The sequence below is a fragment of the Cyanistes caeruleus genome, chromosome 1, assembly GCF_971803275.1.
Source record: "Cyanistes caeruleus chromosome 1, bCyaCae1.hap1.1, whole genome shotgun sequence".
Classification (NCBI taxonomy): domain Eukaryota; kingdom Metazoa; phylum Chordata; class Aves; order Passeriformes; family Paridae; genus Cyanistes; species Cyanistes caeruleus.
In genome coordinates, this window is record NC_141701.1 from 142,772,301 (window position 1) to 142,798,678 (window position 26,378).

Below are 26,378 nucleotides of genomic sequence, written 5' to 3' on the forward strand. Positions count from 1 at the left end.
TGGTGTGGAGAGGAGGGACAAAAATCTTGCCCTATGATCCAAATAAAACTCAAAGCAGCCCTGACATTGTGGCTTTGAGCAGTACAATACAAGTTTTAGGGCAATGTTTTTCATGAGGTACTTGTCCGTGCAGAGGGAAATGCTGTGATGCACACTGGCACAGTTCCCTGGTGATGTGTGTCTTGGGCTGAAAAGCAGAGAGGATTTTGATTTAGGCTTTGCTCTTGAGGCTAATTATTATCTGTCTTCTGGGTGTTTGTGCTCTGTATTCCATTGTTCCTCTCCAGGCTCTTCACTCCTGCCTAGTTTCATGGGATCCTGACTCTCTGCCAGGGTGTGCCCAGATTCAGGACACCCATATTTCTGCTGGGCTGTGTTGCATACACACACTTCAGAGCTCCCAGAGGCCAGGGAAATCTCACTGGTCCCACTGGAGCTGGTGCAGGCTTGGCACCCGGGCTGTTGCTCTCGGTGGGTCCTGGCTGTGCCAGCTCAGGGCTGCCCTCCATGCAAGGTGCCACTCTTGGCACGTGCTCAATTAACAGCTGTGCCTCATTATAAAGTTGACTGATTCTTTAACTCACTAAAGGACATATGAGGTAGCACACTGTTAATTGTTACACTGACAACTTAAAATACAGGGAACACAGCAGTTGATTATAATGCTGCTCATGCATGTTCTTTCCTATTTTAATAGTTATGTCTGTTGAAAATAAACATCTATTTGAATGATTAATTTTCTTCAGGCTACATAAAGTGATGTATTGAATGGCTTTTTGTTAAAATGTATTTACTGGTGTTTGAGGAGAAAAGAGTCAACCATGTCAGAGCCATGGCTAAATACCTCAAAATACTTTACATGTAAAATCTTCTGGCATTGTCATCTCAAGTCTGTACTAATTAACCATTGCAGTGTCTTAGGGAATTAAGCTTATACTTAAGATGGTTCTGTAATTTTTTTAGTTCCAAGCTGTCTCAGTGACAACATCTTGGATCATTAAATGGGAACTACGGGTGAACCTTGGTGAAGTCCATGCAGTGTCTTTGGGATGTTTTTGGGTTTGTGTGGGCTTCTTTTGCTCTCTAATTATTATTCTTTGCAAGTAAAATTAAAAGAGATCTGTAATTAAAATGTTCTGGTTTTGAGCTTTTGTCACCTTGAGTTGGTGGGCAGCACTGTTGTATCTGCTTAGGTGACAGAAGTATGGTTTGTGAAGCCAGGGTAACTAAGGAGGCTGTCAGGGAGAGGGCTGGGAGAAGTCTTTTGCTGCAGTAGAAGAAGAGTGATTTCTATATTCTGTGCAGAAACAACTGTCATGGAGTTACTTTACCTTTAAGAAAGTTGAAGTTGCTGGGAACTGCCTGGAGTCTTTTCTCCTGACCAATTATCGGTCATTGCTGAGAATTGACAGCAGTTTAGGCCATTGAACAGTGGGATCAACTTGTGAACCCTACCTTAAAATGTAAAAGCAGAGCTCTCTGGGCTCTCTTTGTTTCCTGGCTGTGGAGGGTGGCGGAGCTCCAGGCCTCCCGTCCCTGCCCAGGCCATGCGGCCGGGCGGGGATGGGGCCGGGCCTGCCCCGTCTCTCGGCCGGGAGATGGGGGGGCCTGGGGAAGGTTTTCCTCGGGCCCGGCCGGGCCGAGCCGATCTCTGGCTCGGCTGCAGGTTTTGCTGTAACTAATTCACTAGAAACTGCCGAGTGAAGAAAGAGAGAGGCCCTGGACTTGCAGCGGGCTGGAGCAGCGACCACACGCTCCAGAGCAGCCATGAGGAACTTTCCATCACAGACGGCTCCAGCTCCTGTTCGGCAGAGATCCCCGAACCATCTAAAAAAGCCTGGGCAAGATTTGAACTCTTTCATTACCCAGATGAGACTTGCGGATTAATCTTTTTATCCAGAGAGAGAGAAAGAGAGTGATCAACATGAAAAGAGACTTTATAAACTACCAGTGTCAGGAAAGAAAAGAAGCTTCAGGAAAGGTAGAGAATTAAGAAGATGCTTTAATTAAGCTGAAATATCTTTCTGTTAAAACTATGGAGATGGACAATGAAGTCCTGAAAAGAACTCCTTTAATTCATGATACAGTATCTAGAGAGGAATAAAGTGTTCAAAGTGTAAATTTGAGTAAAAAGTAGAGTTATTATGGTATAGTGAAGTGCTGGGAGATTTGAAGCCTTGAGAGGCAATGAGAAAACTGTTTTCTGGTGAAGCTCAGAGAAACAGATGAAGAAGACTTTTTTTGCCTTTGAATAACTTATCCTTAAAAATGCTATCCCTAGACTCATGGCCCATACACACTTCAGAGTGATGTGAAAATGGGAGGAGTGAACTCTAATAATAGCAACTCCGGGCAGCTAACATTAGGGCAATGGAAAACTATAACAAAAATAGTTTTCTTGTGAGAAACTCCATAAATTAACAGGAAGGAACTTCTGTTTCTCTACAAAGACTGGTGAAAAGACTGTAGCAAGAATTGGGACTGCTTTAACCATCAAAGTTACAAGGTTTTTGTCTCTGTTGTCATGTGAACAAGGGAATAGTGGGTAGATAGGGGATGAAAAGGTTTTTCTAGAAGTTTATTCTGGTGTTCTTATTATTGTAGTTTGTCAATAAACTTTCTTTTTTTTCCCCTTTAAGTTGTATGCCTGTTTTGCTCTTGTTCTAATCCATATCTCACAGCAAGAAATAAGTAATTTTCTTAGTTATTGGTTTAAAACCACGACAACAACATAATGGATCTAAATTTGGGTTCTGTTTTTCCTGTTTTGGAGACTAAAACCCTTTTCTCTCTGTTCCTACTGCTCATCTGGACTCTCAGGGCAGATTCTGAAACAAACGTGCTGGCTGTCTCATTTCTGTGTTTACTCACTGTGGAAATTAAGCGGAGCTAGCGAGTGCTCGTTGTTTTCCTCGGTGCCAATTCATCCTGGTGAGATTAAGCGGGGGAGAACCGGCTGGGCAGAGATTTCCATCGGCGGGGCCCTGGATTGCCGGTTATTCCATGACCCACATACGTCTGGCCCCTGTTGTGATCTTTCAGCTCTTGGGTGGAAACCGATTGTGCACAAAGCCCCCTTTGAGATGTGAATAGATGAAAGGAGATGAAACAGCTGGTTTGGTTTTATCCCGTTCAGGTCAGATATTTTGTAGTCATCGTGCAGCATTAATAGTAATAAAACCAGCTGTTGTATACCAGAAAACTTGCCATAAAAGGGACATAATTACAGAGGGGGCCAGTACTGTCATTTAGTCTGTTATCACTTCAAAGCAGAGATCTTAAGTTTAAAGAAATGATGAATGGCTATGACATTACTATTAAAGTATTTGCATTGATTGCTTTTGTGTTTGAAATGGGGAGGCAGAGATCATCCTTGATCCTGGAGTGTCATACAGACATGCTTGAATGCATACATAAAGTACACCTCATGTCACAGGGGTAAATGATTGATAACTAACTTCTAGCTCTTGAAGTTTTAGTAGAAAAAGAAGCCTAGAGCAGTCAAAGATCAGCAAAACCAGGAAGATATGAAGTCCATAGTGGAGAGAGAGAAACAGATACCTGGTGGGTGGAAGGAGAGGGTGTAGGCTGTGGAATAAAATAAAAACTCCAGGCCAGTGCATTGACCAGACCCTTCTGCAGCTCTCCAGCTTGTACCCTTTGACAACTAGTGATAAAACCAGGGAGGGTCACTTGTACCAATTGTGCTGGGGTCATTTTTTGTGTGGAAAGCATAATAAATTCAGCAGTTGAGTACAGCACTTATACTGCACACAGGAATCTGGATTCATGTGAGCCAATTAGTGAAGACTGGTGCAAATCAAGATTTGATTGTAGATAATGTTTTAAACCAATATTAGCTGTATTTAGGCTAATCCTCTCCCGAGTTATGTCTGTTACTCTTTTTTCTTCTGGGATATGAATAGCTGTCTTTCTGCAGCAGGGTATTTAGGATAAGGCCTTCAAGTGAAGCCTGGGAATTTTGTGTTAACAGTTAAAAATCATATCACTGATTCTGTGTATCAGATTCGTAGCCATCTGATTCCTTCAAATATGTGTACCAGTTTCTTGACTTCATTCTTATTTGGGAATTCAACAAGTATCTAAGAGTTCAGGAAGAGATGAATCACACCTGACATTGTTTACGAATGCACATTGAGATCACCTGTAAAGTTTTCTAATCTAGTTGCCTACCATGTTTACATCTCCCAGGTAAACTCCCAGTTAAGGAATTAACTTCATTGGATTTTGACATTCCCCTGCCATAGTTTTTTTCTTTGAAGAACTGAAATTGTAATGTCTTATTATTTTCTAACTTCTAGAATTTTGTAGTAATTTCATTTTGTGTCGCCAATGGAAACAAAGCTTTTCTTTTAGGTTAAATGAGAAATCATAAGGGCAGCCAGAAATGTGATTTTGAGCTCCAGCTCTGCATTCATGTTATTCTAGGGGCATTTTGAACTCTGGTTCATTCTGTCTGTAATCCCCACCTGCCTTGTGCCAGGTGGTGGCAGAGCTCCTCTAAGAAAGGTGTTGATCTGCTGTTCCTGTCTGATATTAGCCAAATGGAATTGAAAATAATATGATGATTAAAAAAAGGATTTAATCTGTTATCACCTAAAGAGCTCCAGAGAAGTATTTCATGTAGACTTTAAACTTAATGTGCTTGGCCTTGCCACAGTTTGGTTTGTATTTTAGATCACAAGGTAGAGCAGCTATTGCAAGAGGTTTTAAGAGCTTTTTAATATAAAACAAACAAAAACAGACATAAAAACTGTTTATTTTATTATTTGTCTGCAATGCGTCTGATGATTGCTGTCAAACACAAATGAAATATTATAATTTGTAACTTATATCTATTACCTGACTCGTGTGTTAGTTGAGTCGATGTTTCCTGGCTATCATGATTCTGCTGTTCTCAGTCCTGCAGCAGCACTGATGCAGCCCCTGGGCTCCTTCCCCAGCAGCTCTGGGGTGTGTGGCTCAGAGAGGGGGGACCTGCTGGGCTGAGACAGGGAGGGAAGAGCACAGGGACGAGGGGCCTTTTCTGCCAAAATGTGGGAAATGCCATCCCTGGATTGATGAAGCAAACTTGAGATTGTTAATCATCTGTAGATTATGCAAAGCAGGATATTAGCTGAAGGTATGGCCGTTTTGTAGGTAGCTTCAGTGCCAGCTGCTGTTTCAGGCCATTGGTTTCCTACATCTGCAAATAGACATCTCAAGTTATAACTTGAAAAACTTCTTTACTTGTAGGTGGGTAATATGAGCCGTGTAGCTACATAATGGTCACAGGGGTGTGTGTGGGAAGGTGTACGTGTGTTTATGGATATAAAGTAAATATTTATGCTAGCAACACCAACTCAGTTTCAAGAAGAACAGAGAAAGCTCACTGGCGTCTTGTATTGTCTGTGAAACTCTTGTGGAAAGATTTTCACTTATTGCATATGACCTATTAGCCCTAAATGCAAACTGGCCAATTTATGACATATCCAGGGAGGGAAGAGGGAAGGGCAAGCACAGATAAGTTTCTTGGACTCCAGGAGTGAAGAAACAGGATCTTTCACCATCTGGGGCAGGGCTGTGTTGGAAAATTGGATGCAGAGAGTCCCAACAACGGTTGGGAATAAAAGTGTAGATGTTAACCTACATTGATTGTGCAGTCTGTTACTCTGAAAATTTAAGTCATGTTTTCCATCTTTTTTTCCTGTGGCTTTTCTCCATTTACTTGTTTTAATCTCTCTCTTCCATTAATCCTTGCTGAGTATAAATTGTCTTTTAACATCAGAACAATGAAAAAATAAACTTAGTTGTACCTGAATATTTTTTTTTAAAATCATATTATTTCTTCCTCCTTCACAACCATTAATGTGTATCCCTTTTGGTGAGTGAATGTTTTATTCATTCCGTAGTGCTAAAGAGCTGGTCTAGCCTCTAGAGTGATTTAAACAAAGTGATTTAAAAGTGATTTTTTTCTTTTTTAAGAAGATAGTCTTCAAAGAAAACAACAGCAGTGACATTGAGTAAGATTAAAAACCCATGAGGCTATTCTTGTCAACTTTAATATTCAAAATTCAGAATATTTAATGTTTTCTACTCCATGGGAATTATTTTCTGCTAGATAGCTTTCTGCAAAATTTTTCAGGGTGCCCTGATTTCAGCTCAGATAGGGTTAATTTTCTTCCTTGTAGCTAGTACAGTGCTATGTTTGGGATTTAGGATGAGAATAATGTTTCAGTGATGATTTAGCTGTTGCTGAGCAGTGTTTACACAGTGCCAAGGTCTTCTCTGCCTCTCTCCCCATCTCACCAGCAAGGAGCCTGGGACTGCTCAAGAGGCTGGGAGGGGACACAGCTGGGACAGCTGACCCCAGCTGACCAGAAGGGTACCCCACCATTTGGGGTCATGTTCAGTGTAAAACTTAAGGCAAAAATCAGCCAAGGGTGGCACTTGGCTCCTGGCTGGGCATTGGTCTGCGGATGGTGAGCAATTGCATTGTGCATCTCTTGTTTTGTGTATTTGGTTATTATTATTATTGTTACTGCTACTACTTCAATTTCTGTCCTACTAAACTGTCTTTATCTCAGCCCACAAATTTAACTTTTTTTTTTTTCTTAATTTTTCCCCCCCACCCCACTGGAAGGGGAAGTGAGCGAGAGGCTGGGTGATGTTCAGGTACCTGTCTGGTAAAACCACAGCAGTCTATCCAAAACACCAAACTTGTAAACTGCAATAGAAGAGTGAGCTGTGAGGACACATTGGTAATGCTGTGGGATCAGTGGACTTTATCCACTTTCATTAATAAAAATCCTCCAAAATTTACACATTTTTACGTCCATCAGACATATGAATTCACTTTCTTTGCTTTATAAGATCATCAGCAAGGCGCACAAACAAGAGTTGTTCATCTGGTCATTTATTTTATTGCATATCTGAATCTTTGTATGTTTGCAGCTGAGTGGTGATTTGAAGCCTGGTTTGATGGTGAAGGCAATGCAGCTTTCAAGAGGTCAGGCTGCAGAAAACTGTTTATTAGCTTCTTGGGAGAATGCACAATGGGCATGTGGTCTAATGAAAGCAAAGCTACAGGAGTGTTACCCTAAAGGAAGAAATAGTAGTTTTGTGTGTCATTAGATCTTACCATGTTTGCTGGACACTCTTACATTAAACAGAAGGATCATCCCTTACAGTTCACTACTTCTCTGCTATCTGTTGATTCTTCTAATTAATGGCAGAAAGTTGGAGGTAACACCAGTAAAGACTGTTTTTCAAGTATCTATCAGATTCTTGGTTTTCTTGGATCCCTAACAAAGAGAAAAGACTGATCCCCACCTTAACAAAAATTACCTATCTCCCTTTGTGGCTTAATTACAAAAAGGAAGCAGGAAAACTTGTGTGCTTGGGTACCAAGTGTGTGCTGCACATTCCTGCTGACGTCTCTGTTGTCTGGGGTGATCACGTTACCCTGACAACCAAGAACATCCCTGTTTTCAGGGCTGGTCCCTGAATCTCTTGGTATTTTACAAACATTACTATTTTTTTTAGAAGTGCACCAATCTTTTCTTGCACACTCTGAAAGTTGGACATCTACAAACTGTCCCAGCAGAACAACAAAGAGATCTCCTTCTAGGAAGATCGATGACAGACTGCCTCACCACATGTGTATCACATTTGCTTGCCAGATCCTGACTCGTTTGTACTTTCCTCTAAAGCAGTTTCCTATATTATAGCCTTCCTTTAGTTCTGCAGAATGTAGTGATCCCAATTAAAGTCAGTTCCTGTGTTCTTTCTTCCTTGTTAAATCGTTTGTGTTTTGTTAATTTTGGTCGGTCTTACGGCGTCATGTGGCTGAAGCAATGAGTAGAGTGACCTGTTTATTCTCTTGAAGCAGTCAAAAATAATAGAAACTAGAACCAGGGGGGAAATAATTTAACATTTCAAGTCCTTAAGGAAGTCACAGGTCTTTGTAAATGTAATAAGTACGTAAATTTTCTACAGAAAGTATGCATTTGAAAACATCCCTGCAGACATCGGTCCAGATTTGATTTCTTCCTGAATCTCTTTTTCCTACTGCAGAGTAAGAAGTTTAATTACCTGGTGAAATATTTCTTCCATGTAACAGATCACTTTAGTTTCAGACAACTCTATACTGCAGGCCAGTGTCTCAAGAGCTGTGCATTCTGTTTCCTATTTTAACAGTTATTGATTTATTGTCAGAATAGAGCATTTTGATCAATGTGATTTCTTGGTTGCTCGTTTCTACAAATTGAACATAAGATTGTGAAAATTTCTGAGTTAAAGAAATGCCTAATATGTGACAAAAATCTGAATACTGGTGCTTAGAACGTGGCATTCCTTGTTCAGGGCCTTTTAAAGACTTCTAGCTGAAATATGCATCATCTTTGAAAAATTTGTCCTGTCTCCAGATGCCCAAGTGCCAACCCTATAAATTGAATGTCAGGCTATGTTTTGTGTGGCTCACACATTCCAACCAGGAATAGCAGCTTTGCAACTGGCATTTAACTAACAGGTCTAATGGCATACGACCCAGAAACAGTCTAGTTCCTGCTTTCAATTTCTGGTGGATTTTGCATTGCAAAGAGCTGCAAATGAGGGGAGAAGTAATTTTAATCTCTCAAACAGCCAGAGCTAATCTGTGTGTCACATGTAGAGTATGTCTATTAAGGAAAGGTGGTTTTCTCATATCTGCTTTTCTGAGCAGCAGCACTGTTTAGACCATGAGACTGGTTTTCTGTGGCTAACCTTCATGAATAAAGTGTGACTTTGCTAACTGTGAATTTAAAAATAGTTCTATTTTCCCTCCCCACAGAATATGTTAAAATAATTCCTTCCGTTTTCTTAAATGGAGCTGCTAGTCAGGAGATGTTCAGATGTCAGCAATCATCTCACTTCTTACATGGATCTAAAATGTTACCGGAGCTGTCACCATTTGTCTTTGAAGTTCTCTATTTTATCTCATGCACAATGTGGTAACTCTTCCTTTTGAGGAGCTGGGCTTTGGCAAATACTTGCTGTGTAACTTGGGCTTGTATTGCAGAGATCCTTTGGCAGGTGCACTGCAATGGGTGTGGAATTTATGGCAGTAATAGAAAGTGGGGTTTGTTGAGGTTTATGGTCCTTAGGTCAAGGCCATTTCACTTGGGGTTGCAGAAAGGAACTTTACTGCTAATGTTCGTAGGAAATAGGGTTTGGATTAAACTAGAGATTGCCCAGTCTGTCACCTCCTCTTGTCTGGAACCAGCTGCATAATATCTCATTTGGGTGATTTATAACGCCTTTACCTGGACACTAAGCAGGGCACAGATGAAACATTCTGGACCTCTGTCATTCCTTGTTAAGTAACTCCAGACTGCTTTAGGAGGTGCTGAGATAATGTGTAGTGCCCAGAGCTGATTGCTGGGTTTCACCTGAGGTCTAGCAAAGCTGAACAGTGTGGCAGGAATATTCAGGTACTTTTCAGACTAAACACCTGTTTGTATTTTCAAAATGTTATACAATTGCATGGAATTACTGATGTGTGTCCTGCAGTTTTGTGTGTCTGTGGTGTTGTTTCTTTTCACACTGAACTACTGAGGAAAAAAATAGACTAATATTGGATAAAATATCACAAAATTTAGGATACAAGTAACCTCTAAGTCCATTGAATTTCCTGTTTGCTGAAAACAAATTATTAGAGATGTCATTCAGAATATTTTCTTTTTGTTAAGCAGAAACACCCTTCTCTAAGCAGTTTTCCTGTGTGGTCAGGAATATTGGTTTTTTTCACTGAACATGAAAACCTAGAAGAAATGGAATATAAATCTGAATTTGAATTTAATGAATATTTCTTATGTTTTCTGCTATTACTCCTTTGTCTTCCCCCTTTCCTCCCCTTCATTTTGTACATGAAACATGTAATATTAAGTATTTTTTTCTTATATGACAGAGGCACTTAAGTCCCAGTAAATTCATTGGGCTTTCCACAGGGCTGTTTATTCTTACTGACATGAACAGGAAATGCACTTGTGTGTCTTAGGAGATTAAATCTGTCTTTTTTTATGACAGCTCTCCATCATGTTTTATTCATCAGAAATAAATGAGACTACTGCTGTTAGTTATAATTATTTTAAGGTTTACTCGTGCATTTCAATAGATGGGGTACTCAAGAACATGGGAAAGGTTTTTTTCCTTTTCAACAGAAAGAACCTGTAGAAATCTGGTACCTCTTTTTTTTTTATTTTTAATCAGGATGACATATCACACCAAAGCTAGTGACAGGTGGGCAGAAATTAAATACAGCTTAGCCCAGAACTCTGTCTACTTCCTTGAATTTGCAAGTATATGATAATGTTAGTTCCTAGCTTTACAGGCTTTATGGCTTAATGATTTTAAATCTAGAACTGAAGGGGGAAAAACCCCTTTATATTATCATTTTATTTCAGGGTTGTCTGAAGTCTGACGTGGACTGGATCTTACCGTGGTCATTACAGACTAACATGACCCTACCAGGTCACTATGCTGGGTGTCCTGGAGCTTTGGCCATCCAAATGGGAAACTGAAGTTATGGTTGCCACATCTTTGTTCCACCACCTGAAGTACTCAAAAAAATAGCCTGAATGCAAGATGGTTTACAGGTTTGATGGGTGCTGGAGGTGGTAAAGGAACGGAGATCAAGATATAAGACCAGTTGTTTGTGAATGGCAGCACTTTGATTTCAATTTTTCAGACATCAGAGTGTCAAGGCTTCTTTCTTGACTTCACCCCCTTTCACTGTACAAAAATTTACATCAGCAATTCCAAAATTACTGCTTTCTTTTCTTGGGAGCTGGTGTGCTGTGTGATGGTGGGTGATCTGGGAAGAAGAAAAGAGGAGAGTGATGGCTTTAAAATCTCCAGTGACACCAAATGCTAAATTTGAGATCTCTAAGTGCAGTCTTTGTGCTAAGGGCTAGCAAATACAAGATGGTGCTTTCATTTTTTTCCCCCAGCCTTGAAAGCATCAAGTTTTACTTCGATAATTAAAGCTCCCTGCAATCCTTTACAAGGAAACAATTGTGCTATTATTAGCAAGATTAGCTGAAAAAGGCAAATATGTGGGAGTTTGGTTCCTGGTTCTGTTCCGTTTTCTTTTTTTTCCTATGACTGTACCTTCACGAGCTGCAGGCTTTTGCATAAATTCATCTGTGTAGGCACAGCATAGGCAGGCATTGGCTTCTGTGGAACTAGTTTTAAAATGCTCTACAGTGCAACAATAATCTTAAAGATTTGATTTAATAAAATACTGTGATGGTTTCATGGTGTATTTTTGGCAATTTCTAAAGTAGTGCATTAGCTACTTGTTTAGGATAAGCTATGGCAAACCTTACACCCAGAGACTTGTACTTGGCATTTGTTGTAGGAAATCAGCAGGACCATCAGGGAGGAGGAGCTGGTACTCGAGATTCCTTGGGGAGGTGGGTTACTCAGAGGGAATCAGAGCTCTTGGGTGTAAACAGTTCTGTTTTCCTGTCACTGCAGTTGTGCTGTGCAAACTGACTTAGGCACAGCCTTTGGTGCACAGTTCATCAGGATTCAGGGGCTTCCTCAGTCTCAGCCCCACAGCAGGAGGTTTTCTGGAGGCTGGAGCACACTCTCCCAAAAGCCTGATGCCTCACTGTACGAATACAATCACTGTGGTTGTCACTAAAGCCAGCAGCAATACAGCTTTGTAAGCATTGCTTTGCATGCAGTATTTCTTTTTAACTTCTAGGATAAAGTTGCTCCTAATGTGTGATAAAAATACTGAGTTTAAGTTGTCCAGCAGTCACAGTTTGTACTTGTGTTGCAGTTTTTGTGTCCAAACGCTCCAGAAAAGATTCCAGTGCTTCTTTCTGCTTCATGTACGCAACAAAGCTGATTGCTGCTGGCCATGATTTTGTTAGGAATCTTGGTCTATATTTTGTCCTTTATGTGTTTCTTTGTTTATCGAGAAGTGCTGGCTACACAATGTGTGTCAGCTGTCCCCAAATCCCAAGGGAGTGTCCAACAGCTGTGAGCAGCTGGAACACCTCGTTCTTGGGCCAGCCCTTTCCTTGGCAGTGCCTCACTCTTGCACATCCTGGGCAAGGCTGAGGCAGATACCTCTGTAATCCAAGTAATTGCTGGGCTATAGCCTTGCTATTTGTGCTCTGGGCAGGGCTGAAGACCAACCATATTGAGGATTTTCCTATTTTCCCAAATTTATTTGCCCCTGTGAAGCAATTCCCTTGGGACCCACTATCCTTTTGTGTTGTTTTTCTTTTCTGCCAAATTGTACGTTAAATACGTAAGTACTGATGTGGGTAGTAGAGAACAGAACATGTATATGCATATGTCAGATATATTTTCTTACTATTTTTGGCAGTATGTTTTCTCTGCTTGAAATAACATTTTGTATAGCTATGTCTCCATTGCTGCCAATCAGGCTTCTTTTCTTTTCTGTTCACAGGGTCTTAGATTTTCAGGCTGGAAAGCAATCTTAGATTCTCTAGTCTGCTCTCTTGTATGACCCTGGTCATGGAATTTCATCTAGTTACTTATAATTTAGTTAAAAATTAACTATTCAGTATGCCTCTGGTTCTGTTTAAAGAATTCTAGATGATCTTTCTGCTTTCCTCTTCCTTTCCTTCTTCTCTTTCACATTCCATAGGTTTTGTCTCCTGGTTGAAATTTTTGCTTTTTTATGTCACATCTTTTTTGTCTCATTGTGGTTTCTCATTTAATATTAATGTCCCTCTCATTTTGTGCACACTCTCCAATGGCGTTTTTTATGGATCAGGAGAAAGGTTTTCATCCTTGTTCCCTGAAATAAACTCCCAACTGCTAATGCTGCTGCTCCCAGTAGTTAATGGTTGCTTGGCTGAAATACATGACTATAACTCTGCTTGATCACCTAATTGTGCTAAAGTATACTAAGGAATTGGTATTTAGGGCATGTAAATGTTACCTTGAGATCCCAGGTAAAAAAAAAAATAAAAAAAAAATTGACCTAAATGGGCAGTTTACGCTTCCAACCCTGCTATGAGACTCAGCAAACAGCTGAATTAGTCATTCTGCCCTCCCAGAAAAACAAACAAACAAACAAGCAAACAGAAAAACAGCTGCCAAGTGGGCATGTGAATGCTGCCTGTGGTCCTGTCCCCAAACAAAGTGCACGGTGCTTCTGTAGGATACCAGTGATCAGGCACAATTTTTGAAGCTGCATATGCCATAGGTATGCTAGTGCAATAATTCAGTGTCAAGTATCAGGTGTTTTCTGTGTGTGGTACTTCCATCTGCATCTGAGGGTAATGGGAATTAGTGGAATTACTGCTCTGGAATAAGATTTCTCCTGCTTTCTGTTGTAAGCACAGCATTGACAGAAATTTATGGGCTGCCCTCCTACTTACCTGGGTGTGTTCAGGTGCTTTTCAACCACTCTCAGAAGCTCCAGACTTTGAATATCTGTGCTTTGTATAATATGACCCAGCACTTAGGAACGTTCATTGATGGTTGGGCACTGGCTGGAAGAACCATTCTCACTGGGGTACTGGTACGGGGTCAGCTGGAGCCAGGAGCCTCCGGAGAGCCAGGTCAGTAGCAGCCTGACATCAGTTTTATACAGACTTTCCCCTAAAAGGCATCTGTGGGACTGGACACATATGTCTGCCTGTAGATGAATGCAGTCTGTTGTTGGCTGTGTGCATTAGACCCTCGTGACCAGTGTCATTTGAAAATACAGATTATAACTGATGGAAGGAGGCAGCCCAGAGCCACGGTCTGGATGTTGCTGGAATTCAGCAGCATCTGCTATAAAGTTGTGGTCATTTGGGAAGAAACACATCTTGGTTGTCATTCTTTGAGACAGGAGACGTTAGGCACATGAATAATCTTGTCTGGACTGAAATGTTAGTAATTTTGGCCAAGGTTTTATGTTAATGCTGTATTTTGTGCTGAGAGATTGTACAAATAGTTTACTGTTACCGGGGAGTATACTAAGTACTACTGAACAGCTGCTGGAAACTTTGGGCTGTTTTAGTGTTTGGTTTGGGGTTTTTTTGGTGGGTTTTTTTTTTTGGTTAAACACGGACTATCAATTTCAGTCTGGACTGGAACCAGTGACCAGGTGGTGGAATGCTCTGTGTCTGATAAACTGCTCCCCTGCTTCATTCCATCACCTGTGGAAATATCTTTCAGTGTGACAGATATTTACAGGTTAGAAAACAGAGAACGTTTGACTTCAGTTATTTTCACTTACTGAGTTTTGCTAGGAGTGGGAGTGGGATACCCAGGAAATTAATCTAAATGGATATTAAGGGCACTGACTTCTTATTCTAATATTACCCAAGTGGGAACAAAAAGCATGTCAGTACATTGCTCAGCCTGTAGTTATGTAACACTGTTTATCTGGTGTGTTGGTTTTTAAAAAGTACTGTACTGGTCTTTTGACAACTGTTTGATTCTCCATTTGCAGCTTAGGGTGTTAGTGACTACAGTGGTAAAGCTGAAGTTCTTGCCTCTTGTAAATTTGTTGTGTAGGCTTAAAAATTATTATGTATTATTTAGAAGTACATTTTTTCCGTGTAATCAACCATTGTGTATGTTGTTATTTCACTTAGGAGGTATTGAAAAGATTAATCCCATATTGCTCTTTAGTGCTGATTCTCAGCTTCAGACCTGGTGGTGAATCTCACAAATTTCCTCACACTGGGTGCTGTCACAAGCTGCTGTGCCCCTGTGGAATGAGTGACTGGTGTCTGCAGTGTGCAGCCAGGACTTCACTGTCTCAGACAATCTGAGACTCCAGATCCAGAACTAAGTTTAGTCTAAGTGGCCATAACGGTCAGGCATTTTCACAGGAACTTAAGAGATGTAAATAGTGCCATCTCAGTAAGGTTGTCACAGGTCAATAAAGTTTTTCAATCCAGCTAAATTCCACACTAAGCTGTCAAGAAGAGTTAACTGTGAATTTTTGGAACATTTTTCTTAACACCCAGCCAGCCTGGTAAACTGTGAGTTTGCATCTGTTTCCATTAGAACAAAAATAAAATTATTTTTACATTAAAACTTTTGAAAATGTGAGTCACTTATACAGCTAACAGTTCAAAACCACAAGAGAAATAACCAATTTGTTTTTTTTAAAATCTTCATAATTGTGACCTAAGTGACCTAAACTTAAGACTTTGGGTGTTAACTTGTTATTTCTAGATTCTAAAAATGTCAAACCTTCAGGCTCATAATTTTACTGTTACTCTTTCTATGTGTACTTCAAGTGAGCTCATTCAAGAACAAACATGTTTCTATAGTGAAAGATACTCGAACTATTTTAATATCTGAACACAGCTCAATATCGGTGAAATGTCAAATGTTTTAATAAGGTTATCTTAGTTTAGTTTATGGTGCATTTTCAGAGGAAGGTTATTGTGTGAATGGCAGTAAGAGATATCTCCAATTCCTCAGTTGTTTCATTCCAAAGAGAATTATCTGGGAGTTTGCCTTAAATTAGTTTAATCTCTGTGTATCAGTCATGTCTGTGTTTCAAATATTCTGACATTTACATTTCAGGATTCTTAAATTTTGGACTTCCTAATCCAAACCTTTCTTCTTAAAGCCTGGTCTGCAAGGCTTTAAGCCTAATAGAAAATTTCATTTTAGCTATCATTTATCACTTCAAAGCCTTTGGGGAAAAAATGTCACACTGCTTCCTTGCCAAGTACAGCAGCTTCATTGAAGAGGAAAAACTCTCTTGGGATGGTTATGAAATATATTTATTACTCCTAGAATGAACTTCTAAATGTTTCAGAGAGCTGCTGACAGGAATAAGCGTATTTCTTACATACCATGCCGTCACCTGAAACATACAGCATTTTCTGAGGCATTCCCAAATTACAAAGACCTGTAAGATCTTGTGAGATCCACTACACAACACAGAGGACTGGTTTTCTTTGATCCCCAGTTTGTGATCATAACTGAGGGAAGAGTTGGTGGCTGCATTCTTATGGGTGGCTGCCAGCCTTATGTGATAATTGCTGCTAATCACTGAAATCTGCAGCACCAGCTTTCCACTGATCCGTCGATGGGAGAGAGAGTAGGGCAGTGTACCTTGCCCCACATAGCTAGTACACATCTCAGCACTGGGGTTATAAATAAAAGAATAGGAATTGATGTGCAGCATCAGCCTTGCTCTAAGTGGTGGCTGTTCATCATCCCATTCTGCCCAGTCAGGTGGGCAGTGCTTGGCATGGCAGCACTGCTGGGATTGCTTCCACAAGGGAACATCTTTCAGCTCCCTATTTTCAGGGTGGGTTTAAATTAATTTTGCATGCCTGCACATTCATAATGCATCTGCTTCCTTGTAAAACTGAGCTTCAGCTTTAGTCTCAGGCAGGGAACTCTACTGCAGTTGCCATTTCTTTTAACTAAGCCTCTCCTGGGGTGCAGCCCAAGCAGGGACACCAAGCAGTTCTTGCTGTAATAGAAAAAAAAATCTTAATTTCTTCTGGTCCTGTGCTAAATGGTCTCTGTTCTGGCAACATCTCAGGCCCCTGTGTTGGAGAGATACCATGCTCTCTGTGGTGGTCTGAGCTATATCTCAATGGAGGGCAAGAAAATCTAGGCTCAGGCAGATGCATTTGTCTAACCCAAGGCATCATTGACAGTGTGTCACAAACTTACAGGACACACTGCCTTTATCTGTCTTTTCCTTAGATACTGGTTTTCTGCTTCTAGTAGACACAGCATACAGTGGCTGGAGATTTTCACTTAACCCTTTTGCAGTTGAGTTTGTCTTTTGGGGACCCACATGTTGGTAGCAGGGAAGGGAATTTCAGGTGCACTGCTGCTCACCTCGCTGCGCTGCATTTCATCCGCCGTCACACGCAGATCTCCCTGGGCGCCCACCGAGGCTGGTGAGAAGTACAGCTCCCTTTGTGCACTTCCTTTTCTTGAAAGGGCTCTGTGAAACCGAGCTGAAAAGCATCTATCAGAGAAAATAAATACTTCCAAGTGACTTCTGAGCATATAATCAACCTATGTAATATTATAACTCTATTAATGATGCCTGCTCCTCTCAATTATTTGTGATAATCGTTGGTTTCTTTGATTTTTTAAAAAATGTGTTTCCTAGAATAACTCTCAACCTGATTGAGATCTGTGATGGTTGTTGCATTGCAAATAATCTTAAAATACTGGGTAGGTCTGATCTAATAGAGGGCATTGGAGAGTAGGCACATGGCTGTGTCTCTGCTGTGGGAGTTTTCAAAGGATCTGTGGTTCCTCCAGACTTTTAAAGTGATTATACTGTGTCACACTTATGAATGGGCTGCAAAGGCTTCTGGGGGGGAGGGGTTTGCTTCCTTAATGAGTATGTTTTCAAAGAAAAATTACATTTCCTTGTCACATGAAAGAAAGTAATGTGTACACAAATGCTAGCCATTATTTGGGAAATGGCTCAGGCTCAAAAATTCTGGCTGGAAACCATTAGGAAGAAAAACGTTCTCCACCATCAATTAATGCATTGTTTTTCTTTTCCTTTCATGTAACTAAGCAGGCCAAGAGATAAGGGGCCAGCTGTAATCCATCTTGTCAGATGAGTTAAGTCACTTCATGTTATACCAGTCATCTGGAAAAAGAAAACTCCATTTCTCTCTCAGTTTGATTTTTAGATCGTATTTTTCAACCTATTGTTGCTTTTACCTAATGTTCTTGTATTCTACATGTACTGATTGTGTGTCCTGATCCAAAAGTATTTAACACAGTGCTGTGTTTTTTATTAATGCATGTTTAGTTTGATATTGAAAACCAGCAGTGTAGATTCTGGAAATTAATTGCCCTTTGTCTTGAGAGGTGTATCTTCATCGCTGACAGTAATTAGAGAGGATGGGATTCACAGGGACAGTTTGAGGTGGTGGTGTCCTTGGCTGGGCCACACGCCACGTTGGTTTTGCCACCTCCAGCAGAAGGGCTGAACAAAGGCTTTGGGAAACGAAGTAACACCTTCAACTTCTGCATCTCATCTGTCATAGCCCAGAATATCTTGGTGCCTGTTGGCAGCCTGAGTCTGCCCAGTTACACCAGTGGCAATGCTGGAGTTGGCCAGCTGAAGTGCTGGTTGTTTCCTGACTGTCTGTAGTACCACTGGTGGTGCTCAGGTCCGGAGGGAGGGCTGAACATGCACTGTGCACCTTCATCTGCTCTACCAGAGATCCCTGTGTGTGTGTGGCTTCCTCCTCTGTCCTTCACTCAGGGTGCTAAGGAAAATGATGGCAGAAGTTAGTGTTAAAACCAGTCTTAGTGGAAGCTCTTCTGTTGTCAGCTTTTGCAGACACCTCTGACCAGGAGCGAAATAGGTTTGAATCCTGTGAGCTCCATAACGTGGAATATTGGCTGGTGAGGGTAATAATGCCCTCAGATCACTTGTTCTGCCTTCTTAACATTTGTATTTTATTGAAGCAATAGAATCAAACCCAGTTACACTTGTCTGATCTCTCTTATGTATGCCTAAGTTATTTTTGGGTGCAAGAAAAGATGTTGATTTGTCAGTTTAAGGAGTTACAGTACAGGCAGTTTTGAATGCCTTTGCTGCAGTGCTGTTCCCCAGCTCAGTGCAGCTGTAGGAGGCACTGGCATCTAGAGCCTGTGTTCTGCACTCATAAAGTCCATTTTAAATAATGGTTTGTTTCAGTATCACTCAGATTTGTATGCTAACTAAAATAAATAGAGCACATTCCCCAGACTTAAACTCACTGGGTTTTTTACACTACTCAGTTGATGACAGATGTTTTTGCCTGGACCACGGGAGATCCCTCACCAGTGTCTTGGTGCATTGTCTCTGCCGGCAGTTCCAGCATCCACAGTCAGAGGAGAGCTAACTTGTGAGGACCACGTACCATGGAGCTGGTTCTGCTGTCCAAGGGCTGTACGTGGGACTGCTAAGGACACCTGAAAGTAAAGCAGCTGCAGCTCCAAGGCTGCACACCCTGCATGGTGCTGGGATTTGTCTGTGCATGGAAAGGCCGTGGCTGCCCTGGCAGTGGGGGCAGCTGGCACAGCAGAGCCCTGGCCAGCCCTGCTGAGCCTCACCCTCCAGAGCAGGTTGGTCACATCCCAGCTGATGGATGGCCAGCAGCTGGCTTGGGAGAGCCCTGTGTGGTTTGGGGCCAGGTGCTGCCAGGGGCCATCTCCCAGCGTGGGAGTGCAGACCATCAGGTTCCCTCTCCCAGGATCACTGCCTGGCACTGCTGAATGTGCTGGGATAGATGGAGCCTGTGATCCTCCAGGAGTGGTTTTATTAATATGAATCTTATGTAGGAGGACAGCTCTCATTTATGAAATAGGTTCAGTCTTGTGTGGGAAGCTGAGGAGAGGAGGAAGATGAGAAGAGGGATTTAACCCCTTGATTGCTGACAAGCGTTCTTGGTTTAAAGAGGAGACTGAATAAGCTATTGCTATGTATCTTCAGGTGAAAGTTTGCATAGGTCATGCATTGGCTGGGACACATAGCTCTGTTCTGCTGCCTCTGATGTTCAGTAGTTTGTTCGGTACTTTGTAGTGTGGAAAGAAACACACTTTGTCCTTCTGTCTGACCATAGTTTTTCAACCAAAATTTAAAATTTAAAGTTGAAAAAAATTCTTCCTTTTGCATCAAAGATGCTTTTATTTTTATTTGTTTGACTTTATTATCCCACAGACATAGGGTGGGTACAGAACATAGCCTATTGCAGTGTCATGGTTTAGACAAAGATATCTCCATGTTTCTCCACCACTGAAATTGTCATGTACAACTCTGAAAGTGGAAAGATATTAAGGACTACTTATGTGGTTGATGAGTAATTGTAAAAGATAGACTCTACCCAGCACCTCTTCCAGTAACTTGGGATCAGATTCATTTTCTGTTTGCTCTATTAGGTTTCTATGGTATCAATTTTCAAGAATAAGTTAAATAAAAAAACTGTTCTGCTTGCTTTTAAACACATGGTCAGGGTGTATAAGAGTAAACTTAGAATCAAGAGCAGACTTAATAGTCTTTTTCCCATCTGCAAAGTATTTTAGCTATTGCTGTGTTTCATTTCAGTCTAAACAATTACATAACTTTATTAATATCTACAGACTTGCTTGACAGTTCTGACACTGTAATACAATGGAATAATATTGTTTATTATTTGGTTTTGAAGTGGTGAGTTTTTCCTCATATTTATTTGTGTGTGTATGTATGTCATTTGTTGAATGCCTTCATTCCTTTTTCTCCCTCTTCACTGACTGTACAAATTATATCTGAGGTTGTATAATCCTCTTCTTGTGGTGAACCCACTTCAGTGTGTTCCTCTCTTTGTCTTCTGTCACCTTCAGTTGTCTGAAACAGGAGACCACAGCCAGTGTGTGTTTCTATCCCACACACTCTAGGGATGAGATGTGGGCAAGGAATCTTCCTCAGCAGAAACTCATTCTGCACAGAAGCAGCATGACTTCTTAGCAGACGCAGTTAATGATGCTGTTCATTTTAATTCTGTTTCAGAACAAATATAGTGGGGTCTAATCTGTGGCTGGCAGGTTTCTTCTTTTGTAAATCACATCTTCTAAGGCTATTTACATGAGATTTTCTTTCTTCTTCTTTTGTTGGTTTTTATTTTTTTCCCCTCTCATCATCTATTTTTGGCTACAATCTGGAGAAAAAAAAAATCCCCATCAAATAGATAATACATCCCACGACATCTTCCGAGGGCTAAACTGAAGAAGAGAAAAATAGAGAGCTCTACAGAACTGAAAACCATCAGAACAAGACAGTCCTGGAAGTTTAGTTTCCTGCCTTGGAGGACCCTTTCTTTGCATTTTGCAGTTTTGCATGTCTTGTACTACTTCTTTGCAGTGTTTCCTAAAGATTTTTTAATATGTGACTGTGGGGCTAGAAAGAGTAATTGATAGTACAGCCAGACAACTTTGTTAAGCTGGAAATGTTAAACAGATTTCTTGGTTTAATTATTTGTGGTTTTCTGTTTGTTTTGTTTTAAACTAGAAAAGGGAAAAAATTCAAAGTTATATTTAATTCAGAGAGTAATATATATCTAGGAGAGATTGTAGTTGAATTACTTTTCCTATGGTAGAGAGAAGAATGTGCCAGATTATATTTCACAGAAAACATTGTTACATCAATGTTATGTATTTAATCTCAAATTTCTGTCAGATAAGTGCCAAAATATGATATAAAAGGAACTTAATAAAGACCCTTCCAGTATTAAAAAGCAAAATCAACCTTCAATGTTTTCATGTGAATGTTCCAAAACATCATATTTTGTGCTGTTAATTTATGCTCTGAGAAAAATACAATCTTTTTATTCAGTCTACAAGTGTGAAGACTAACAATAATCCTTACCAATTCATGGCATTGGCCATTTGAGGGGAAGCTGCAGATCCTGAGCAATAGATGAGTAATTAGTGTAAAGAAAATTTCTGTTCTTGTGCAATATATGGCAGTCAAAAGATTTCAAAATTTTGTAGACCTTGCAAATTGGTGTGTGACTGTTTTAATCAGGAGCATGCCAACCCACCTGTCTCTTGGGCATCCCAACGTCACAGATTCTGAACAGAGTGATTTTTGTGATTGATTATCCATTTTTGAAGTGAGTTAGAAAAGAAGTGTGCAAGTTGGGAATATCAGCAAAGCATTCCTCTAGAAATCAGAGGAATAAAAGGAATTACTTTGTCAGAATTAACTCTTTCCTAATTCATCTTGAAACCACTGAATTGGCCTTGAAATGTTTTCTTCTGAGAAGATAAACTCATTTTGTTTATGTCTCATGCGTAGTGTTAAAAATCAGTGTTAGGCATTAGCATGGAGCAGGTTTCTGTGGAGAGATTTCTGTCAAGGAGAGGAAATCATTGTGGTTAATTGTGGTGGTGCTGGCAGAGGCTGCTGCTGTGAGCAGCCAGTGGATGTGGAAGGTTTTCCATTGGCGTGTGAGGCTGCTGAGCAGCCGGCGTTGGGCCTCACAGTGATGGCTTTCACAGGTAATGGCAATAACATGTTCTGTGATCCAGTTGCTTTCATGAAAGCGTTATGAAATAGTCTCGAAGTCGTAGCACTGCATTTTTGGCATACTGGCATTCATTTTGAAGTGGTATGGTAGGTACATTACCCATAACAGAACAGGCCTGTAAAACCTGTGTGTGTATCTGTTGGGCAGAGTGGGATTTTCTTGAAAATCCTACCTACAAACCTGAGATAAAACAGAAAACTTCACTAAGGAAAAATGCCCATGTTAGTACTTTCCGCTGTTCACATAGATACTAGATGGAAGCTGTTAGATTCAGAGTTACTTCAAGGAGTAATTAAAAAAAAAGTTGGAGGTCAGAAAATAATTGAGGTCTTGTTAATGCTTACAGTGGAAGGAACCATGAGATGACAAAGCCATTTTTTTCAAATCAGCTTTGAGTGGAGAGATAATGGTGATAAGAGTGTGATAGATAATGAGTGTTACCAGGATGATGGGAGAGTGTGTCTGGCCACGGGAATGGGATGTGCTGCCCTTGTGTCTGGGAGCATGATTTGCTGCAGGATGCTGGGGCAGGGCAGGAGGCACTGCTGTCTGCAAAGTGCAAAATCCTGAAAAGAGGTTCAGGAATGTGATGAAAATAATCCAGTTGAATCTTTCAATGTTGTTTGAGTAAAGATAACTTCTGTATGAGAGCTGAAGCCATTCTGGCTGACCTACTGCTCTGCTGCTCTGTGTCTGCAACAAAGAGTCCTGGATGTTGATTCTGAGGCAGTGGGGTGGTTATTAAATTTATACTGCTGAGTAGGGCTCAGTAGGGCAACTCCATGCCTTTAGTAGTTTTGTGATACTGTTTTTTTCTGAATTCAGGTATTTTCAGATGGGAAGTTACATGTTCTTTAGACACATGTGTGCTGTATGGGGCAGGGTTGGTGGAGAGGCTGATTTATTTTTTTTTGTCTCTCTCCCAGACAGAAGAAATACAGAATGATTTTATTTTTCCAAAAATTAAAAAAAAAATAAAAAAGGTATTCCCTTACTGTTCAAGCCTAAGGGGAAAAAGAAAATCAACTGTTTTGGGAACTGGCAAGACTCATTTCAACAATAGCTCCCTTTGTCTTGTTTTCATATATGATGTTTAGGCTTTTTTTTTTTTTTTTTTTTCCTGTGGAGCATAGTTCCCTTTCCTCCTTTGTATACAGATTTCTCTGGTAATTACGAGAGCTTGTCTGTTCGAATTTGTCACATTTTTGGCAGCCAGTGTTCATCTGCAGACAGTTTCTGTAAAGGAATGGTGTACATGAAGCATGAGGAGGGGGGACTAAGGCTCTTTCACTTCTGAGCAAGCTTCTAAACCCAGACCAGACACCAAATAGAGCAGGACAGGCATCCCCATCTGCTTGTGGACATTGAATTTTGTATCCATGAATTGCTGTGTTACTCTTGTATTTCCTCTTTAATGTGAATGAGACCATATACAAATAACAGATGCTCGGTGATGCAGCTATCAAACCCCATTCTTCAAAAGCATCCTCCTCCAAACCTTTCCCATCACCCCAGGCTTTGTTCATGTGTTAAAACCACTTTATAACAGAAGCAAAACACAAACACACACAGACATGCACACCCCACATTAAGAATATAAAGGGGAAATGGCAACTGCTCAGGCTGCCAAGAGAGCCCTTTGCAGAGATGTGCTGCAGTGGGTGTCCCTGTCTGCTCTCTGACTGCTGGGCATCACCAGGGGGAGAGGGAGAAGAAGACTCCTTGCTCTCCCACAGGTACCTAATTAGAGTTTCAATCTCCAGCCCAGTGCAGAGCTTTCCCATCTCTGTATGAAGTGTGGGCAGACTTCTAGCAAAAAAAAAAAGTCACCATACATTTTCTAGTAGCTTTCTGTCAGGGTAGGAGAAAGGAGCTGAATTACAAATGTAGTAGCTTGTTGTTCAGACTATATAACCCTTTCTTCTGCTCTGGTTATGAAACAAATAGTCCAGCAGGTAGGGAAACAGTTTGGGATAGTTTGATTATTTTTTCTTTTGAAAATCTGTTTTCCTCCATGTCTTATCTGGTGTGTCAAACTACTCTTGATCTCCTTAGAAAAAGAGTTGGAGCTATACTTAAAAAAAAAAATAAAAAAAAAAATCAAGCTATTTTTCAACTTAGTGTTATTTCTTAGTGTTATTTATGAATTTAATGCAAAATTCTGCTGTCTCAGGATATTGGTTGCATTGTTTTTGCAAATTGGAATACATGGCTGGACAACAGGAACTGCTAAAACAGTAGGAGAACAAAAGTATATTCCTCAGTTTTGTGAGCAGACTGCATTTCATTTTTGAAGTACATGTTACTGTGTGCATCCTGTTAATTTTCTTCACATGAAGGTTTGCAAACTCTGTTTTTTTCCCAGGGAAATGCTGTTCAGTGAAGCTGAGTTTGGCTGTCCATTAAGTGAAACCAATCTGTTGACAACTACTAATGGGTAGAAACAAGTCTGGCAGTAGTTATTAAGTGAGTGATCTGGAGTGATCTGAAGCTTGTCTTCTTCTGATAATAATTTAGAAACAAATAGTAGGGTTTTGTTTTGTTTTGTTTTTTGTTTTTTGGGTTTTTTTTGTTCTTAGCAGCTCTAATTTCCAACAGTTCAGAAAGCAGAATGAGTTGGGCTTAGAAAATGTAAACACAGGTCATCCCCAGCCACATTGTGTTACATGTAGTTAGAAATGTAGAGGGTGTTGATTTGAAAGCAAACTAAGTGGTTGTCAGATTATAATGAGATGTCCAAAGTGTCATTTTAGTTAAAGAAAGTGGTTTGGTTAATGTTGTGTTCTTCTTTGGACAAGGAAGGAAAAAAAGAGCCATTTTACTTTTAATAATTTTTAAGGGAGTTGTGTAAAGTAGAGATAGGGGTAATAAAACTAATGGAAATACCATTGGAAGTTGTAGCAGAGCTTCCTTTCATTTTGGCTAGACCAAGATTTCCATTGGAACAGCTTCCAGTGTGAAAACTGCCTCCAGAACTGTTCAGGCTGGTTCTGAAATAAAGAACAAGATGGAATTTCTTTTTACCCATTAAAATCATGCTTTTTTTACATATCAGTAACCCATAACAGGGTCTTGCCTTTTAAAAATCTTTTTCTGTGGAAGCATACCCTAAGTTTTGCCAAGTTTTTAAGCCTCTCAAGTGGTACCTTTCTGGGAGGGAGTACTCAGGCTGCTGGAAGTAAATGTTGGGATGGTGTGGATGAGGTGAGAGGTGAGGACAGGAGGGAAGGACAGCTGGAATCTGCCAGGAATAAAGGACTCAAACAGGACCTAGGGCTGTGTCTGCTACCACACCAAGCAGTCTCAGCTTTGCTTTGGCTCATGGGAAGCTGTGGATGAATATACAGAGTTAAACTTGGGAAAAATCCCAGCATGAAGTTTCCTGGCCTCTTTCCTTCGGCTCTCTGTAGGACACAGCCTCGCTGAGTTGCTCTTCTGGCCCCTGAATGAGCCAAGGGGAACCAATACACTGTCAAGCTCCAGTCCCTTCCTCTGCTTGGCAGAAGTCACCTTTGTGCCTGGGTTATGAAAACGCATCTTTAGTGCAACAGTTAGAGGGAGGAAATTCCAGGCGAATTTTGGGACAGCGCTGTTAGCTGTAATATTAATCAGCTAATTCACATTGGGAAACCATTCGTGAGAGTGGTGCTAGTTTTTTGGGAAATACTGCAAAGCAACTGCACACCTTCTAGTGAAAAGAGGTGCTGTGAGTCTTTTTCAAAGCTGCCTCCATTAGGGTTTTGGTGCTGGAGAGTTTTCTGTAGCAGATGAGCACAAGTACTGAATTTGGGGGTAAAGCGTCTATCCTTTAGCAAATTAATGTGGGGGACTTGTAGAAACAGCACACCATTTGCAGCGAACTCTTGACTTTCCTAGTTGGCCCTTTAGACATGAAATGCTTGGTATCTAATTAAAAACAATGCTCCTGTGAAGAAGATGGGTAACATCTGATTCCTTACATACCGTGTTTCCCTGGACTGGAGCCCGTCGGAGCTCCAAGGTCACACAGCCATCTTCCCTCTCAGAAATCCCTGCTAACTATTTAACCTTGATCTTCACTTTGCAGTGCTCCCACGAGCGTGTGACTTGTGATGGAATAACTTAACATGCTGTATCCGTAGTCATCACTGCAACTGGCAACGAGGGGATGTGGTTATTTATAAAGCTGTAGGCCATCACACAATTTTAATAGATATTCGCTTCCACATTTGTTTCCATTCAGATACTAAAAATACTAATCTCAGCTGCAATATAAACTGATTTTTTTTGATAGTGATAAGAAAAGCTGACACTCAGAAATGCTTTTAATTATTTAGGAGATTGAATTGTGTTTTCTGCATAGGTGCAAAC

The 26,378-nt window shown here is 40.6% G+C and overlaps 1 protein-coding gene across 16 annotated transcripts in view; it reads left to right on the forward strand.

Moving 5' to 3' along the window:
• Positions 1–26,378, forward strand: part of DIP2C (DIP2 acetate--CoA ligase C (putative)) — a 308,352-nt gene that overhangs the window by 78,457 nt on the left and 203,517 nt on the right. For 5 of the 16 annotated variants that reach the window (XM_086864743.1, XM_086864753.1, XM_086864766.1 and 2 more), the window contains exon 1: positions 3,081–3,136. The exons of 9 other annotated variants lie outside the window; for them this stretch is intronic. Coding sequence is in view for 2 of the 7 variants with exons in the window: in XM_086864720.1 (XP_086720846.1) it covers positions 3,094–3,136 (43 nt within the window). In the remaining 5 variants the exon portion in view is untranslated. Of the gene's footprint in view, positions 1–3,078; positions 3,137–26,378 lie in introns of those variants that run through there. 2 more of the 16 variants (XM_086864720.1, XM_086864749.1) reach the window with 1 other exon arrangement.